Source organism: Panthera tigris, chromosome A2 (assembly GCF_018350195.1).
Source record: "Panthera tigris isolate Pti1 chromosome A2, P.tigris_Pti1_mat1.1, whole genome shotgun sequence".
NCBI lineage: Eukaryota > Metazoa > Chordata > Mammalia > Carnivora > Felidae > Panthera > Panthera tigris.
This window is the reverse complement of record NC_056661.1, coordinates 134,595,146-134,613,859: the sequence shown is the minus strand read 5'-3', so window position 1 is coordinate 134,613,859 and position 18,714 is coordinate 134,595,146. Positions and strand designations below refer to the sequence as shown.

The window sequence follows — 18,714 nt, the reverse complement described above, 5'->3', positions numbered from 1 at the left end:
GGATATTCTTTCCTGCTTTGTCAAAGATTAGTTGGCCATACGTTTGTGCGTTCCATTTCTGGGTTCTCTATTCTGTTCCATTGATCTGAGTGTTTGTTTTTGTGCTAAGTTTATTTATTTATTTTTTTCATGTTCAGGAGAAGGGAAAAAAATCCAATATAATGAAACACCAACTGTTAGGCTGAGCAATGCAGCTTGGGTGAGCAACATTGACTTTCCATGTTGTTTCAGTGGTTTTCTTCTTAAAGTGGTCTTTCGGAACTATGGATTCTTTTGTCACATGTAGTTTGCATTTGACTCCTTGTACCTGCAAAGCTCCTTTTTTTTTTTAAACTCAAAATGAGCTACAAAGACTCCTGGTTTCAAATCTGGCACATAAGAAGCTTAGAAGTCACGACTCCAACCTAACAACAAGTAAAAAGTTGAGCAAACTGAAAAAACAATAACTCGTTTTAAATATGTCAGAGAAGTAAGGTCACAGGGCAAGCTGCTGAAGGTGTAGGAACAGACAGGTGGATACAGAGAATCGTAGAAACAGACAGGTGGATACAGAGAATCACAACTTACTGAGTAGAAACCACCAAGCAGAAACCCCTGGAACCAGTACTGGGGTAGGAAAATTTGCACTGTAACTGATGGATTTCTAGAGGCTCAGTGTGGATAAGCCTGAGAGATGAAAATTCTAAGACCCAGTCTTCAGAGGAGAGGGACCAACACTTTCATGAGTTTTACCTCCAGGAGCTCAAACAGGTACTCATAATAAAGATAAGTAAAAGTTCCCTCCTGCTTCCAGCAGACAGTGGGGGGAAATTAAGCATTTTGAAAAAAATACCAGCGCATTCTGTTTTTCTTACCAAGGCCTACCGTCAGGACAAACTATTTTACCAGAGCCTGACTTACCTGGGGAAAAGAAATATCCAATTCCAGTGTATTCTAGCCATCGTGTTCCACTTGAGAGAGAGGACAGAAAGCTGAGAAGCACTAGTGAAGTTCACAATACCAAAAGACAGAGACCTAATTATAGGATTACAGAATCCTTGCCTCCCCCCACTCCCACATTACACTACATAACTGAAGATCTCTTGACCAGAGTTCCTTTTTCCTGCTACATCATGTCTCACTTTTAACAAAAAATTACAGGGTATTCTAAAAGGCAAAAAACACAGTTTGAAGGGATTAAGTAAGCATTAAGACTAGATTCTGATATGACAGGAATGTTGAAATTATCAGACCAAGAATACATAAAAACCATGATGAATATCTAAAGGCTCTAATAAAGAAAGCAGACGAGATACAAGAACAGGTGAATAATGTAAGCAGTGAGATGGAAATTCTAATAAAGAATCAAATAGAAATGCTGAAGGTCAAAACATTGTAACAGAAATGAAGAATGCCTTTGATTATCTTATTAGTAGATGGAACATGGCTGAGGAAAGAATCCTTCAGCTTGAAGATATGAGAGTAGGAACCTCCAAACTTAAAAGTATAGAAAAAATAGACTGAAAAAAACCCCTGAATATCCAAGAAGCATGGTCAGTTACAAAAAGTATAAAATACCTGTAAATGGAATACCAGAAGAAGAAAGAGAGACAAAAGAAATATTTTAAGCAATAATGACTGAAAATTTCTGCAAATTAATGTCAAAAACTAAACCACAGGTCCAGTAAGCTCAGTGAACACCAAACAGGATAAATGCCAAAAAACCTCACCTCAAACCTAGGCATCTTCAAAGTGCAGAAACTCAATAACAAAGAAAAAAAACTTGAAAGAAGCCAGAGGAAAAAACACTACCTATGAGGAGAAAAGGTAAGAATTACATCTGACTATTCCTCAAAAAACATGCAGGCAAGAAGAGTAGAGTGAGATATTTAAAGTGGTTAGAAGAATAAAAAAATCCCCAGCAACCTAGAATTCAGTAGTCCGCAAAATTATCCTACAAAAGTAAAGGACAAATAAAGACAGCCTCAAACAAACAAAAACTGATGGAATTTGTAGCCAGTAGACCTACTTTGAAAGAAATGTTAAAAGAAGCTCTTCAGAGAAAAGAGAAATTATTTAGGCCAGAAACTCGGATCCACAAAAAAAAAAAAAAAAAAAAAAAAAAAAAAAAAAAAAAAAGCATCAGAGAATGAATAAGTGAAGGTAAAATAAAATAAAAACTTTTAATTTTCTTACTTTTTCCCAAAACCAAACAAATATTTATTATTGAACCAACTAACCAACTTATGGGTGCAGAAACAAAGTGACAGAAAAATCACATCCAATAAAACATGTGTATTGTTCAAGTAGTAATGATGTTTACAGAGTGATATGGTATGAGCAAGTAACCTTCATGCAGCATAAATATGCGTTCCATCTCACGTGTGACTCCTTCGAGACCCAGGTTCTTGGTTCTTCTCCAATGTCTCTTCTTGGATTTGTACTTGATTTTATTACCAGCTTTCATCCAAACCCACAGGGGAATGGGAAAATTCGGCTTTCATTTTTTGGCCAGGAATTGCTTGATCCTGAAAGTCTTGTGAGAAAACATGGCAAGGAGCAGTCAGCCACACACATCACCATGGCAGAGAAAAGGAGAGCTTATTTCTTCTTATTCTTAATTGATCTAAAAACTTACAGTCTGTTTGATAAGTAGTAGCAACAATGTATTTAATTATATATACTGTGTATATAAATAATCTTATGTATAAATGAAATGAAATTAATGACAGCAATGATACAGGGAACAAGAGAGGTAAATTAGTAATATTTTCTTATTATGAAGTGCTTGCACTACCAATGCAATGGTAGAGTGTTATTAAAAGGGACTTGGATTAGTTGTAAACATATATTGCAATCACTAAAAGAAAAGCAAGAAAAAAAAAGAAATACAATTGATATGCTAAGGAGGGAAAATGAAATCATACAAAATCCTCAAAGCCACAAAGGGGAGGAAAAAATTAGAAAGTAAAAAATAGTCAATAGAAAATACTAACAAATACAGTAGATATTAATTGAACTATATCAGTAATCATTGTACATTTTAATGGTCTAAAAACACTGATTAAAAGATACAGGTTGTGAGAGGGAATATAAAAAATAAGGCCCTATTATGTTATCTACAAAAAATAAAGACTTAATTTTTAAGTAATCTCTACACTCAATGTTGTGCTTACAACCCCGAGATCAAGAGCTGTATGCTCTACAACCCTGAGTCAGCCAGATGCTCCCATAAACCTACTTTTAATATAAAGAAACACAGATTAAAAATATAGGTATGAAGAAAGTTATATATAACACAGTAACCTTAATCAAAAGAAAGTGAGGGCATCTATATTAATTTCAGATGGAACTAACTTCAGAGCAAGGCAAGTTATTACGCATAAAGAGGGGCATCATATAATCATAAAGTGGTTAATGTTCTAAGAAGCCATAATACTCATTAATGCATGTGTGCCTAACAACAGAGGCATATGTACACCCAAAATACATGTAGCAAAACTGATGGAACTTAAGGAGAAACTGCGATAGAAGAATCTACTATTATAGTTGGAGGCTTGTTACTACCCCTCTAAAATAAATAACAGATTCAGCAGATAGGAAGTCAGTAAGGACATAGAACTTAACAGTACCATTAATCAACTGGATATAATTGAATCTATAGACTACTTCATCCAACAACAGCAAAATAGAACCTCAACCTTACATAGAACATTCACTGAGATAGAACATATTCTGGGCCAGAAAACACCTTAACAAATTAAAAAGAATAGAAATTACATGTTGTCAGACCACAATGGAATTAAACTAGAAATCAACAACAAAATATAGCTGGAAAATCCCAGAATACTTGGAGATTAAACATGACATTTCTAAATAATATATGAGTCAAAGAAGAAATCTCAACATAAATAAAAAATATCTTGACCTATATAAACATAAAAAACTTATCAAAATTTGTGGCATGAAGCAAAAGTAGTGCTTAGGTGGAAATGTATAACATTGAATGACTATACTAGAAAAGAAGAAAGATCTAAACTTAGTTATCTAAGCTTCCACCTCAGAAAACCAAAAAAGAAGAGCATATTAAATCTAAATTAGGTGGAAGAAAGTAAATAATTAAAATTAAAGCAGAAATTAATGAAACTGAAAATAGGAGATTAATAAACAGAATCAACAAAACAAAAGACTGGTTCTTTGAAAAGATCAATAAAATAGATAAGCCTCAGGGCGCTTGGGTGGCTCAGTCGGTTAAGTGTCTGACTTTGGTTCAGGTCATGATCTCATGGTTTGTAGGTTAAAGCCCCATGTCGGGCTCTGTGCTGACAGCTCAGAGCCTGGAGCCTGCCTTGGATTCTGTGTCTTCCTCTCTCTCCGCCCTTCCCATGATCTCACTCTGTTTCTGTCTCTCAAAAGTGAATAAACATAAAAAAAACTTAAAAAATAGATAAGCTTCTAGCCATGCTAAGAAAATAACAGAGGACATAAATTACTAATATCAGAAATGAAAGAGGGGAAATCACTACTGATCCCATGGACATTAAAATGATAATAAAAGAATACTATGGAAAACTCTATGTCCATCCATTTGAAAACCTAGGTGAAATGAACCTTGAAAGATGCAATCTGCAAAAACACACAAAAAGAAAAAAAGAATAGCTGATCTAAATAAGCCTATTAAACAAATTAAAACAATAATTAATGACTTTCTGAAATAGAAAACACCAGGCCCAGATGAGTTCATGGTAAATTCTACCAAACACTTAAGGAAGAAATCCTACTAATTCTCTACAATTTCCTTCAGGAGATACAAACAGAGGGGATACCTTCTAAGTCATTCTTTGAAACCAGCATTACCTTAATACTTAAACTATAGGTCACTATCTCTCAAGAACATAGAAGCAAAATGGTCAACAAAATATTAGCGAGTCTAGTCCAGGAATGTATAAAAAGAATTATACACCACCACCAAGTGGGACTAATCCTAGGTACACAAGGCTGATTCAGCATTTGAAAATCAATTAATTTATTTTTTGTAATCTACCACAATTACAGGCCAAATAAGAAAAAAAATCACACGATTATATCAATAGATGCCAAAAAAGCATTTGAGGGGCACCTGCCTGGCTCAGTCTAAAGAGCATGTGGCTCTTGATCTCGAGGTTGTGAGTTCCAGCCCCACATTGGGTGTAGAGAGTACTAAAAATAAGTAAATAAACTTTAAAAAGATTAGGCATTTGACAAAATCCAACACCAATTTATGATAAAAACCCTCAGTAATGTAGGAATAGAGAAGAAAGTCTCAACTTGATCTACAAAAGCCCTATAGCCAATATACTTAATGGTGACAAACTTAGCTTTTCCATTAAGATCAAGAACAAGTCAAAGATGTCCCCCTTTCCACTGCTTTCAGCATCCTACTAGAAGTCCTAGCTATGAAACAAGACAAGAAAAGGAAATAAAAGGTACACAGATTGGAAAGGAAGAAATAAAACTGTCTTCCTTCGCAGATGACATGATCATATATGTAGAAAATTCAAAATTGAAAAAAAACTTTCTTGAAACTTTTTAATTTAATTTAATTTAATTTAATTTAATTTAATTTAATTTACTGATAATAGCAAGGATGCAGGATACAAGGTTAATATCCAAAAATCAATCATTTTCCCTGTTCGAGCAATAAACAAGTGGAATTATAAATTAAAAACACAATGCCAGTTACATTAGCACCCCTCCAAAAATGGAATAGTTATAAATCTGCCAAAATATACATAAGATCTATATATGAGGAAACTATAATAAACTTTGAAGAAAACTTTTATGAAATAAATCTAAAAACAACTAAATACAGGGAGATCCATATTCATGGATAGGAAGACTCCATATTGTCAAGATGTGTTTCCTTCCAACTTGATTTATAGTTTCAACACAATCCCAATAAACATCCCAGCAAGTTATTTTGTGGATATTAACAAACTGATTCTAAAAGTTATATGGAGAAAATAAAGACCCAGAATACCCAACTCAATAATAAAGGAGAAGAATAAAGTCCAAGAACTGGCACTACTCAACTTCAAGATATTCTATAAAGCAACAGCAATCAAGAGTATTGTATTGTCAAAAAAATACACAAATAATTTGGTGGAACAGAATAGAGAGCCTGGAACTAGACCTACATAAATATAGTCAACTTACCTGTGACAATGAGGAAAAGCAATACAATGGAGAAAAGATAGTGTTTTTTTTTTTTTCAATAAATCATCCTAGAACACCTGGACATCTTCGTGTTAAAAATTAATCTAGACACAGACCTTACACTCTTCACAAAAATTTTCTCAAAATGGATCACAGACCTAAATGTAAAATGCAGCTCTATAAAACTTGTAGAAGATAACATGGCAAAAAACCTAGATGACCTTGGGTATGAAGATGACTTTTTAGATACAACACCAAAGGTACAACCTGTGAAAGAAAAATTGATAAGGTGGACTTCATTTAAAGTGAAAACTTCTGCTCTGCAAAAGACAATGTCAAGAGAATAAAAAGTCACACTATAAACTAGGAATAAATATTTGCAAAAGACCCATCTGAAAAGACCATTATCCAAAATATACAAAAGAGCTCTGCAAACCCGGCAATAAGAAAATAAACCAATTAAAAAATGCACAGAAGACCTCAACAGACATTCCACCAAAGAAGATATACAAATGGAAAATTAGCATATGAAAAGACATTCAGCAGCATATGTCATCAGGGAAAAGCAAATTAAAGCAACAATGAGATACTGCTACACAACTATACTAGAATGGTCACATTCCCAAACACTAACAATGCAAAATGCTGGGGAGGTGGCAGAGGAATGGGAACTCTCCTCCATTGCTGGTGGAAACTTTGGAAGACAGTTTGATGGCTTCTTACAAAACTAAACATACTCTTACCCTAAGATCCCTAGCATTTACCCAAAGGAGTTGAAAACTTTTGTCCACACGAAAATCTTCACAAGGATGTTTATAGCAGCTTTATTCATACTGCCAAAACTTGGAGGCAACCAAGATGTCCTTCAGTAGGTAAATGGATAAATAAACATCCAGATAATGGAATATTATTCTGTACTAAAATGAAATGAGATATCAAGCCATGAAAAGGCTTGGCTTCTGTGTCTTAAAGAGGAAATTTAAATGTGTATTACTAAGTAAGAGTAGCCAATCTGAAAAGACTACATACTGTATGATTGCAACTATGTGGCATGCTAGAAAAGGCAAAACTATGGAAATAGTAAAAAATCAGTTGTTACCTGGGAGTAGGGGGAAGGAGCAGATAAATGAGGGCTCGCCAAGAGTGAAACTTAATGTAAACCATGGAGTTTGGGTGAAAATGATATGCTGATTGTAAAAATGTATCACTCTGATGTGGAATATTGATAGTGGGGAAGGCTGTATGTATGGGGGTGCAGGAGGTTTACTGGGACTCTGTACTTTCTGCTCAATTTTGCTGTAAACTAAAACTTCCCTAAAAAATAAGTTTTAATAATAAAAAAAGAACTAGAATGATTTGAATAGACCGTGCTCTGAGACTCTTCTTGGGGTCATATATAAAAACAAACCTCTCCAAATAAGACAGAGTTAGAGGACTTAGTAGGGGTCTACTGTCTATCTACCACATGCCGGTACCTGCATCTTTTATGATGAAATTCTTCCAAGAAGAAAGGAGTACCAGAGAAACCTCATCAACTAAAAGCTGGGATTTAAACAAAGAAAAGCCACTCAGCTTCTAATGTACAAATACTATTTCCTAGGGGCACCTGGGTGGCTCAGTCAGTTGAACATCTGACTTTGGCTCAGGTCATGATCTCATGGTTTGTGAGTTTGAGCCCCATGTCGGGCTCTGTGCTGACAGCTCAGAGCCTGGAGCCTGTTTCAGATTCTGTGTCTCCATCTCACTCTGCCCCTCCCCTCTTGTGCTCCCTCTCTCTTTCTAAAGAATAAACATTAGAAAAATTCTTAAAAAAAATTACTATTTCCCTTGGGGCTCCTGGGTGGCTAAAAGGTTAAGCGTCCAACTCTTGATTTGTGCTCAGGTCATGATCTCATGTCAGGCTGTGCACTAACAGTGCGGAATCTGCTTGGGATTTTCTCTCTCCCTCCCTCTCTCTCTCTCTCTGTCTCTGCCCCTCCTTCCCCCACTCTCTCTCTCAAAATAAATAAACATTTTAAAAAAATCCTTGAAATACTATTTCCCTTGCTGAGATTTGCTCATCAAGAGCTATCAGATAGCTACCACTATTTGAAAAAGCTTTCAAATAAATAAATGGTCCTTAGCAGAATATACCTCTTTTTTTCCCTCTATTAAGCCTCAACTTTAAAACAAAAATAACCTCAAACGTATCCTAACTCATGAAAGCAGGGACACAAGAAGATATTTGTACACCCATGTACATAAAAGTATTATTCAACATAGTCAAAAGATGGAGGCAATCTAAGTTGACAAATGAATAAACAAAATGTGGTGTATACATACAATGGAATATTACTCAGCTTTAAAAAGTAGGAAAACTCTGACATATGCTACAACATGATGAGCCTTGAAGCCATGATAAATGTAATAAGCCAGTCACAAAAGAGCAAATATCCTAAGATTCTACTCAGATGAGGTACTTAGTCACATTCACAATGCCAGAATGTGGAATGGTGATTGCCTGGGGCTAGGAGGAGGGAAGAATTGGATTTTAATGGCTACAGAGTTCCAGTTTTGCAAGATGAAACACATTCTGTGGATGGAGGGTGATGATAGCTATACAACAACGTGAATGTATTTAAGGCCACAGAATAATGCACTTAAAGAAGGTCGAGTTTAGGTTATGTATATTTCACAGCAGTTTTATTTTTATTTTTTATATGAAATTTGTCACATTGGTTTCCATACAACACCCAGTGCTCATCCCAACAGGTGCCCTCCTCAATGCTCATCACCCACCCTCCTCTCCCTCCCCCACCATCCATCAACCCTGATTGTTCTCAATTTTTAAGAGTTTCTTATGGTTTGGCTCCCTCCCTAATCTTTTTTTTTCCCTTCCCCTCCCCCATGGTCTTCTGTTAAGTTTCTCAGGATCCACATGAGAGTGAAAACATATGGTATCTGTCTTTCTCTGTATGGCTTATTTCACTTAGCATCACACTCTCCAGTTCCATCCATGTTGATACAAAAGGCCATATTTCATTCTTTCTCATGGCCACGTAGTATTCCATTGTGTATATAAACCACAATTTCTTTATCCATTTATCAGTGGATGGACATTTAGTCTCTTTCCATAATTTGGCTATTGTTGAAAGTGCTGCTATAAACATTGGGGTGCAAGTGCCCCTATGCATCAGCACTCCTGTATCCCTTGGGTAAATTCCTAGCAGTGCTACTGCTGGGTCATAGGGTAGATCTATTTTTAATTTTTTGAGGAACCTCCACACTGTTTTCCAGAGCGGCTGCACCAGTGTGCATTCCCACCAACAGTGCGAGAGGGTTCCTGTTTCTCCACATTCTCGCCAGCATCTATAGTCTCCTGATTTGTTCAATTTAGCCACTCTGACTGGCGTGAGGTGGTATCTGAGTGTGGTTTTGATTTGTATTTCCCTGATGAGGAGCAATGTTGTGCCTGTTGGCCATCTGGATGTCTTCTTTAGAGAAGTGTCTATTCATGTTTTCTGTCATGGCAGTTTTAAAAAAGTTTCTTAAGAGTATCTTAACTCATGTGGGATCCTCAAGAAGCTGTATTTAAAGAAATGAGTCATGTTTTGTGTTCCATGATATAGAGACTGAAGAGATCAGTGAGACATGATCAGTGAACACATCTGATAACAGCTAAATTTCACACAAATATACAGATTTTATTGGCACATGGTATTTTCTTACAGTAATAAATAGAATCCAATCTTAACGGTTAGTTTGGACTTGGGAAGGCATGTGTCCTTGACAGGAGCGGTCAGATTTTGTGGTACCATTTTCTTCAGAACGGCTTCTAAGAGGGAACATGTGTGTTGGCAGGGAATCATAGAGGTGTGCAAATCTTTGGGAGCCCTAATGCTTCTCTCTACACCATCAAGGTAATTCATGGCCTCTGGTCAACATCCCCCAAGGTTTTTTTTTTTTTTTTCCCTTCAGTCTTAACATAATATCACAAAAAATAACTAGCGCCATAAAAGTCAACATTTCAAATATAAAATTCTTTTAATACAAATATAATTCATATAATCATTTTAAAATACAGGCATTTATGAGTTTGAAATATTAAAATAAATATTTCCTAGAGAAAATTTTATTTGTATCACAGAATTATAAAACAGAAGCATATAAAATGAATTTCTTGCCTCTTCCATGTGTCTCCCATTATGTGCCCCACTCAGTCTGTACAGTAGGAAATGCATGCGGCCTTAAACTATACAGCATAGCCCTACATACACCTAGATCTTTGGATTTCATGTGTATCTACCCACAGCGCCCACAGCCTATCTGCCTGCACACTCTCTTCCCAGAGCTTCTGGGGTAAGAAGGGTTTTCCTGCACCAATTTGCCTTAAAGCATTTTTTCCAGTCATCCTCTGTTCAGAGGTCTTATGAGCTTGTTACTTTCTGGAAGCTGGGAAAAGTCATGTCAACTTCTGCATCAAGGGAATTATCCTGCTACATCGGACTATAACAGCCCTTTTCCCAGGTAAGGGATGTACTTTGTCTGAGTTATTTGGATTTTTGGTAGAGCAGTGAGTGGTATTAACCCTTTCCCAAATCAGGAAGTTCTCTCTCCTGATACCTAGATGTTAACATGGTGTATATTTTGACAAGCTGATGTGTGACTCTTGGGGTATTCTAACACTTGCTTGGAAACAGAACAGTCTGAATATTTAACAGACAATATAGTTGTGTTCTTAAATATCTTGGAGAGAGTACAGGAAAAGGGATATAAACTTACATAAGCCACTAAAGTTTCCAGTTACCATTAATTAATCATATCTCTAAATAGTGTGATTACAGTTCTTCTCCAATAATACAAATTAGCAAGTCTCACTAAACAGTAAGTTGAACAATGAGGCTGGCTGATGTTGATAGCCACCTTGCCAATGACTACCAAAGGGAAAAAGTTTTCAGGAAGATCTGGCTTGCAAACACAAGTGGTAAATCTTCAAGGATTTGGAGTACCTTTCACACAATTTGCCCACTGCCAGGAAGCCACTTATCCAGACCCATCTGAGCATCCTTAACTCCTCTTATCAAAATTTTTCCTTTTAAAGATAAACATTACACATCGTAGTTTTCTGAGGCAGAAACTGTTTTCTCCTCCAATTTCATAAGCAAACATCCCATGCAAATATTTGCACTGCTCTCTAAAGCCTTGTTTCATGCACTTCTTCTTCCGTCTCCTCCTTCAGAGCAGCAATTTTGGAACGAGACTTGTGCCTGCTGGAGTTCCTGGTGGGGAAGAACCTGAGCCGTTCTGAGGGGCCGATGGCCTGGCGGAAGAGGCTCTTCTCACTCAGCAGCTTCTGGATGGAATCGTACTGCCGCACCTTGTTCTCCTCTATGACCTACGGAAGTGGCCGTTAGTGAGATCTCGGACAGAAGGCAGGGTGGACCAGAGCAAGGGCAGAAACTGGTATAGGCTTAAAGGAAGAGAAAAGCCAAAAAGGAAACACAGTGTCCACAGGCTGGCAGTCTGAACAGTCAGAGATATCTCCTTTCATTGCTGAGTCCTCTTGCTTTATTGAGCTTCTCCCTTTGGAAAATTAGCTATAATTTTCTACTGAGCAGCTGGAAGACTTTTGTTTTTTAATTACTATAGTACTGAGCAATGTGCTTCTTCAGAGAACTTTAAAGGAACTAACATTGCTTGCTCAGCCAGAAAGACCTTTGATAGATCCTCATATGTGACCTTAAAAATGAATGTAGAGGTGCCTGGGTGGCTCAGTGGGTTAACTGTCTGACTTCTGCTCAGGTCATGATCTCACGGTTAGTGAGTTCGAGCCCCGCATCAGGCTCTGTGCTGACAGCTTGGAGCCTGGAGCCTGCTTCGGATTCTGTGTCTTCCCCTTTCTCTCTGCCCCTCTCTCTCTTGCACTCTTTCTCTCTCTCTCTCTCAAAAATAAACGTTAAAAAAAAACACACACACACACAAAAAGAATGTTAAGTCCACAGCATGACAAAGAATTGAGCCTCTTCAACAGGGGACTTGAAGCTTAACAATTCCAAATTGGTCAGGATTTGCGTGAGTTTAAAATGCCTCCCTCACATGTTCAAGTTGAGCAAACGCAAGGCCAGAGGATAGAAAGGCTATACCCAATCTCCTGAACCTGACCATGGCAGGGCAAGAGGCTGTGGGTCGGCCCCATAATTTGTCACTTGAAGCTTAGTAATAATAATGGTAATAACAATCCTTCAGTAAGAAAAGAATTTACCTCCAGGAGCCTCAAAAGCCTTAATGGAAATGATGTGATACATCATCCTCAGAATTTCCTTGTGACTAAACCCAAGGGAATTTGTAAACATGACCTGAAAGAATCTGTGACAGTTTTGAAAGCACAGTAAGAAGGTGTTTGGGAGAGGCACTTACCTGAGCTCCAAATAATGATGAGAAGAATAAAATGAGTCTTTCAACTACTGCATTAAAACCACACATCAGATTGCAAGGCAATCCAGGCCTATCCTGGACCCCATCCAAGGGAGATTTAGTCATTAAAAGCATCAGGACTTAGACCTTATTATGACTTGATCCCCAAATAAAGGACTCAAGGTACAGATGTTTCAATTTATTAATGTTACCTAGTAATATTCTGATATTTGAGATTTACTGGATTCTAACCTCACCTCATAGCTCAAATCAAAGTGAGAAATTTACGCAACTATTCGGAATAAAGCTGGATGGCTGTGCGACACGTATTTGAAAGAACTTGTACATTGTTGTGTTGTGATTTGCAGGAACTCCCACATGAGATATTGTTATCAAGAAATAAAGGAGAAATGAGATCTTAAGCAAGTTGTCAACACTCACTAAAAATCGTTGACATTCCAACATAGCTTCTATCCTGTGTTCAGAGAGGATTACTGTGCAATCTGCAAATGCTTGTTTTAGGGTTCTTCGAATGATTTGGTATGTTCTAGAAAAGAAAGAAAACAGCACATATAACATCACAGAAGGTCCATAATCTGCCTTTATCCTTGATGACATACCCACTGTCCCATCAGTTTAGTTCTTTAAATTACTTATCTTTCTTTGAATACTTTTATTAACATAATGCTGATTTAGAGTTGGCCACAATCAGCTTCCCAACCATGGGGCAGATTCTAAGTTTCCATAAATAAATAGGACAGATATTTTGAAGAAAATTTCACAAATAAGTACACTTTATTATCATGTGGAATCACTAGTGGTTCTTTTGTGCTCTAAAAAGTCTTATCATATAAATGGCACATAAAGGAAAATCATAAGAATCAGATTATGCCTATGTAACTAAGCATTTCATCATGTTTTAACAAGGGGGAGAGTTTGTATGAAATTCCAAAATTATACTCAGAAGAGAACACAGGGCTCTTATACCAGGATATAAGCGCTTGTGCTCATGTCTTATAGTGACTTTTCCACTGGGCGGTCATTTCATATGTAGTGAGGGATCCTCCACTTGCAGACATGACAGCCTAATGGGAACTGGTACCAGTATGAAGTAGGCCTCAAAGATTAAATGGCAGGAATTCTGAAACTCACATTGGATCCAAATGAGCACTAGGTTCATCAAGCAGTAAGATTTTTGCCTTACTGAGAACAGATCTGGCCAAGCACATCAACTGCTTGTGGCCATGGCTTAGGACATAACCCCCATCCACCAGGACAAAATCGAGCTTCCCAGGAAATTGCTCTATCACAGATCTGAGTCCAACCTGCAGAAAAGAGAGAAAACATTGGATAATTGAGATACCACAAGGTTAAAGACACTCGAGAGGTTGACAGTCTAAAAAGACACAAGGCAGTCTGAAAGTTTAAATTTTATATCAACCACCCATCACCCCTGCTATTTGGGTTTGATTGAACCAAAGTCTACATATAATCTTTGCGGCTCTAAAGGATAAGCCTATGACTTGTTTCAGCTCTGTACTTAATTTGGGAAGTTTTCAGTGAGTGCTTATTATGTGCCAGGTACTCCTCATAGGGGTTGAAGAAATCATAAATGGCACATGGCCCCCGCAAGGCTCAGGATCTATAAATACATACACAAATAATTACAACACAATTGAATACATGCTAGAAAAGATAATAGTATTAAACACAGTTATTTGCTCTATCATGACAGATTCTTTTATTATACTTTCCATTCTCTACTTTGTCATAATAGCGCATGAAAATTAGCAGAAAATAATCAACTGGGGAGCTTCTTCAATTCATAAAAACTGATTTTAAGAAATTGATGAAACTATGAAGTAAAAAGACGTACAATAGCGGTATATTACTAACAGATTTAAAGGTGCTTAGATATTGAGGTGGAATATGAGAGTTGTGTTAGGGCCAGTGGCTTATTTTTTCAAGCTAGATAGGAAATAATAAGGTGAAAATGCGAACAAGATATAGAAACAAATTCTTTTAAAACAAGATAAAAATTATTGACATCTTGGTTATTATTCAGATAAATGTGCATTAACTTTTATTTTATTTTATATTATTTTATTTTAAACATTTATTTTATTTTTGATAGAGAGAGGGACAGAGAGAGAGGGAGACACAGAATCCAAAGCAAGCTCCAGGCTCAGAGCTGTCAGCACAGAGCCCGACATGGGGCTCGAACTCACAGACCGCGAGGTCATGACCTGAGCCAAAGTTGGACGCTCTACCAACTGAGCCACCCAGGTGCCCCTATTTTTTGCCAAATATTGCTGAGTGTTTGAGGGCCAAGAGATACATGGATGATGACTGCCCTCTACTCTTGGGGAGTCTGGGATTTAGTATTGGGAAGTAAGATGCAATACTAATTATAATACAGGCAGAATGGGATAATGGCTTTAGGAAAGATCCCTGAATTCAGCAATGAATTCACAGATGGCCCATATCACCACGTTTGATCAGCAAATATTAACTGTACGCCCATGAGATGTATTGCAGGTGACACTTCTTTCCTTGACTGGGTTCTCATTAAAGCAGTCTCACTTTGTAAGAATTTATTAATTTTGAAAAGAGTTTCTGTAATGGTAGGGAATGTATGTTAGTTAGTTAGTTAGCTAGTTAGTTAGTTAGTTAGTTAGTTAATTTGACAAGGGGGACTTCTCTGGTATATCCTGGAAGACTCAAATGTAAAATTACTTTCAGCTCCAAGGATCTGAGAATGTGAATAAAGACACTGGGTGGACCTGTGTCCTTTCTTTCTGTCTTCGCCTTTTTGCTTTTACTTGGCTTCAGCCTGGGAACCTGCTATGTCTCTCACATTACTTGCCTCCAGATTCTCTTTCAGCTAGAATCCCATATCTACCCCTTTGTAGAAACCTCAAAAAAAAAAAAACAACAAAAAACTACTGTGTATCTGTTGTCCCCACTACCTCACAACATAGAACTTTTTTCTTCTTTGAACATGTATCCCTTGGTTTATGAGAAACCACATACCTATGACCACTTAGGAGCCTGTGTGGGCAGCTCTCCCTCTTCCTGTCCTCTGAATATTAGTCTTCCTTACCCCTAACTCTCTAAACTCTCCTTCTGAGAACCCATTTATTCTTAGGGTATCAACCACCACAGATAAACTAATGATTTTTCAAATCTTTATCTCTAGCCATGGACATATTTCCAATATTTCTTAAAACCTTCTCCTTGCCAACCCCATTGTGGTGGCCCTCATTATCTCTTAAGCTTTACACTATAAATCCCAAGTGGTTCGATTTGTCAACTGACCACACAAACACCCCAGGGATCCTTCTAAAGTACAAATTTGACCCTCTCATTTCTGTTTGAAATCTCTTCCTGACAGAATAAAGCTGAGCTCTCTCACATGACATAAAAGGCATCCAGAGTCGAATCCCCTCCACCCTGCTTCCAGTGGCCCCAAACAGCTTGTAGTTCCCTTTACACCCTGACATACCCTTCTGACTATCCCTGATCATCCTTTACATAGTCAGGCATGTAGCCATGACAGTATTTGTGGAAGTTTCCCTGTTACACTGCCTCTATGCTCTTTAGCTCTATGTGTCCCCAGTGTAATGGGGACAGTGTAGTGACACACTGTCAGTCTTGACACATTTATTCATTTGTTCAACAAATATGTACTGAGCTCCTAGAATGCTGGCCAAAAAACAAAAACAAAAACAAAAACAAAAACAAAAACAAAACAAAACAAAAAAACCCAACATAGTTTTGATGAATGCAAAAGTGAATCCAAACTTAAAAATGACAAGTGATAAATGAATGAGAGCTGATTTTGTCCTGCCGGTATAGAGTACAATAGCAGACTAGCCACTTCCCCTGTCTGTGTGCTTTTTTTTTCCCCTCATCTTGACAACTATAAAATCCCTTCAAAATAAAAGTATAAAATTACATTTCCTTTTTTGTAACAGGTTGAAATAAGATCTAAACCTAGTTTGAACTGACCCCAAAACCTCTTTCTTTCTTTCTTTCTTTCTTTCTTTCTTTCTTTCTTTCTTTCTTTCTTTCTTTCTTTCTTTCTTTCTTTCTTTCGAGAGTGCATGTGCGCAGGTGGGGGAGGGGCAGAGGGAAGCAGAGGTGAGAATCTTAAGCATACTCCATGCTCTGTATAGAGCCTGATGGCATGGGGTTAGACCTCACAAACTGTAAGATCATGACCTGAGCCAAAATCAAGAGTTGGATGCTTAAATGACTGAGCCACCTGGGAGCCTCTAAAATTAGAAGTTTCTTAACACTGATAAGGATTTTTTTTTTAATTTTAAGTCAAATTAACCACCAAGAAAAGCACAGATTAGACGGATGTTACCAAGACTTAGTGAGGTGATCGTTTCACATTGCGTAGAATTATCAAATCATTACATTGTACGCTTGAAACTAATAGTGTTCTATGTCAATTATGCTTCAACTAAAAAAATAAAAGTACTGATTAAAGATTGGAGCTCTGAAGTCAAACAAAAGTGGCTTTGAATCTGCACTTCACCACCCATTTACTGATGGTATCAGGTGTGTTACTGTAAGTCTCATCGACCTCACTTGAAAAAAATGAGGAAATTAACAGGATAGACTTCAAAGAACTGTACTGAGGATTAAATGAGATAATTTGTGGAAAAAGGTTACTACAGAACATGGCACATGGTAAGTACCTAATCCATGCTATTAGTTGTGTCAGAACTTGGGAAATTCCAAGGACATGGACCTGGTCACTGAAACACTACCCTGGTATGACAAGATTAGCTTGATATGCCACAAATCAAAATTTGTAAGATTTTGCCTTCGAAAGTTGCCTTGGGAAGTAAGTTAGCAGGAAGTACTGCAATACTACTAATTTATATCATACCTCTAATAACGAGGTTGAGCTTTTGGTAAAAATGTAGTGGCATGTACAATATTCTCCCTCTAGATCCATACCAATCATACACTAATTTCCCAAGCCACCTTACTATATTATATTTTGCATGCGTTTTCTCTCAACGGAAACTATTTAGGTAAATAACTAAGTACCTAAATATCCATCACTGTCAATATTTGGAGAACAAAGTTACAAAAAATAAAAGACAGTGAGACAGACCAAGCTAGAGTATATTTTGCAATATTCCTATCTCACTGTTTTACTTACAATCAAGTATAGTAACAAAAAATCTTTAGTCATATTCACTAGAGAAAGATCAATATGACTTAGTAAAACTTTAGGTTTTGAAGTAAGTGAACATGTCAATTACCTATTTCCTGCCAGATATTGTCATAGGTTTTTGAGAGCAAATGGGAAGCAAGAAATACTAATAATTGCTTTTTAAAAGCACAAGGTTATTATTATAACTCTATGTGTAACCAACTTAATGTGATGGTAAGAATGGCTTAAATTAGCCTACTGATTATTTGAATATAAATGACTGCTCAGTTACGCATTCTTTAATAGACTTTTAATGAGGGTTTATTAAATTCTGGGTACTACGGCAGACCTGGGGATTCAAAGATGAATAACACTAGGCCCTGCCTTGAAGAAGAAACTCACGGTCTAGATATGGAGAAAAATAGTAAGTGAGAAATTACTGTTCAAAGTGCTGTCAGATCAACTGATGAATGGATAAAGAAATTGTGGTTTATATACACAATGGAGTACTACGTGGCAATGAGAAAGAATGAAATATGGCCCTTTGTAGCAACGTGGATGGAACTGGAGAGTGTGATGCTAAGTGAAATAAGCCATACAGAGAAAGACAGATACCATATGTTTTCACTCTTATGTGGATCCTGAGAAACTTAACAGAAACCCATGGGGGAGGGGAAGGAAAAAAAAAAAAGAGGTTAGAGTGGAAGAGAGCCAAAGCATAAGACTCTTAAAAACTGAGAACAAACTGAGGGTTGATGGGGGGTGGGACGGAGGGGAGGGTGGGTGATGGGTATCGAGGAGGGCACCTTTTGGGATGAGCACTGGGTGTTGTATGGAAACCAATTTGACAATAAATTTCATATATTGAAAAAAAATTAAAAAAAAAACCAGTGCTGTGAGAAAAAAAAACAGATTGAAATGGTAATTGCTGATTTAGCAGAATTCTTTATATGTTCGTGTATATACATTAA

General features: G+C 37.0%; 1 protein-coding gene across 1 annotated transcript in view; it reads right to left on the bottom strand.

The window, feature by feature from the left end:
- Positions 1–10,273: 10,273 nt before the first annotated feature.
- Positions 10,274–18,714, bottom strand: part of CFTR (CF transmembrane conductance regulator) — a 182,542-nt gene continuing 174,101 nt past the window's right edge. The window contains exons 25-27 of the mRNA XM_007089169.3: positions 13,720–13,892; positions 13,009–13,114; positions 10,274–11,548 (exon numbers count right to left, since the gene is read on the bottom strand). Coding sequence (XP_007089231.1) covers positions 11,348–11,548; positions 13,009–13,114; positions 13,720–13,892 — 480 coding nt within the window. The 3' untranslated portion in view covers positions 10,274–11,347. The remainder of the gene's footprint in view (positions 11,549–13,008; positions 13,115–13,719; positions 13,893–18,714) is intronic.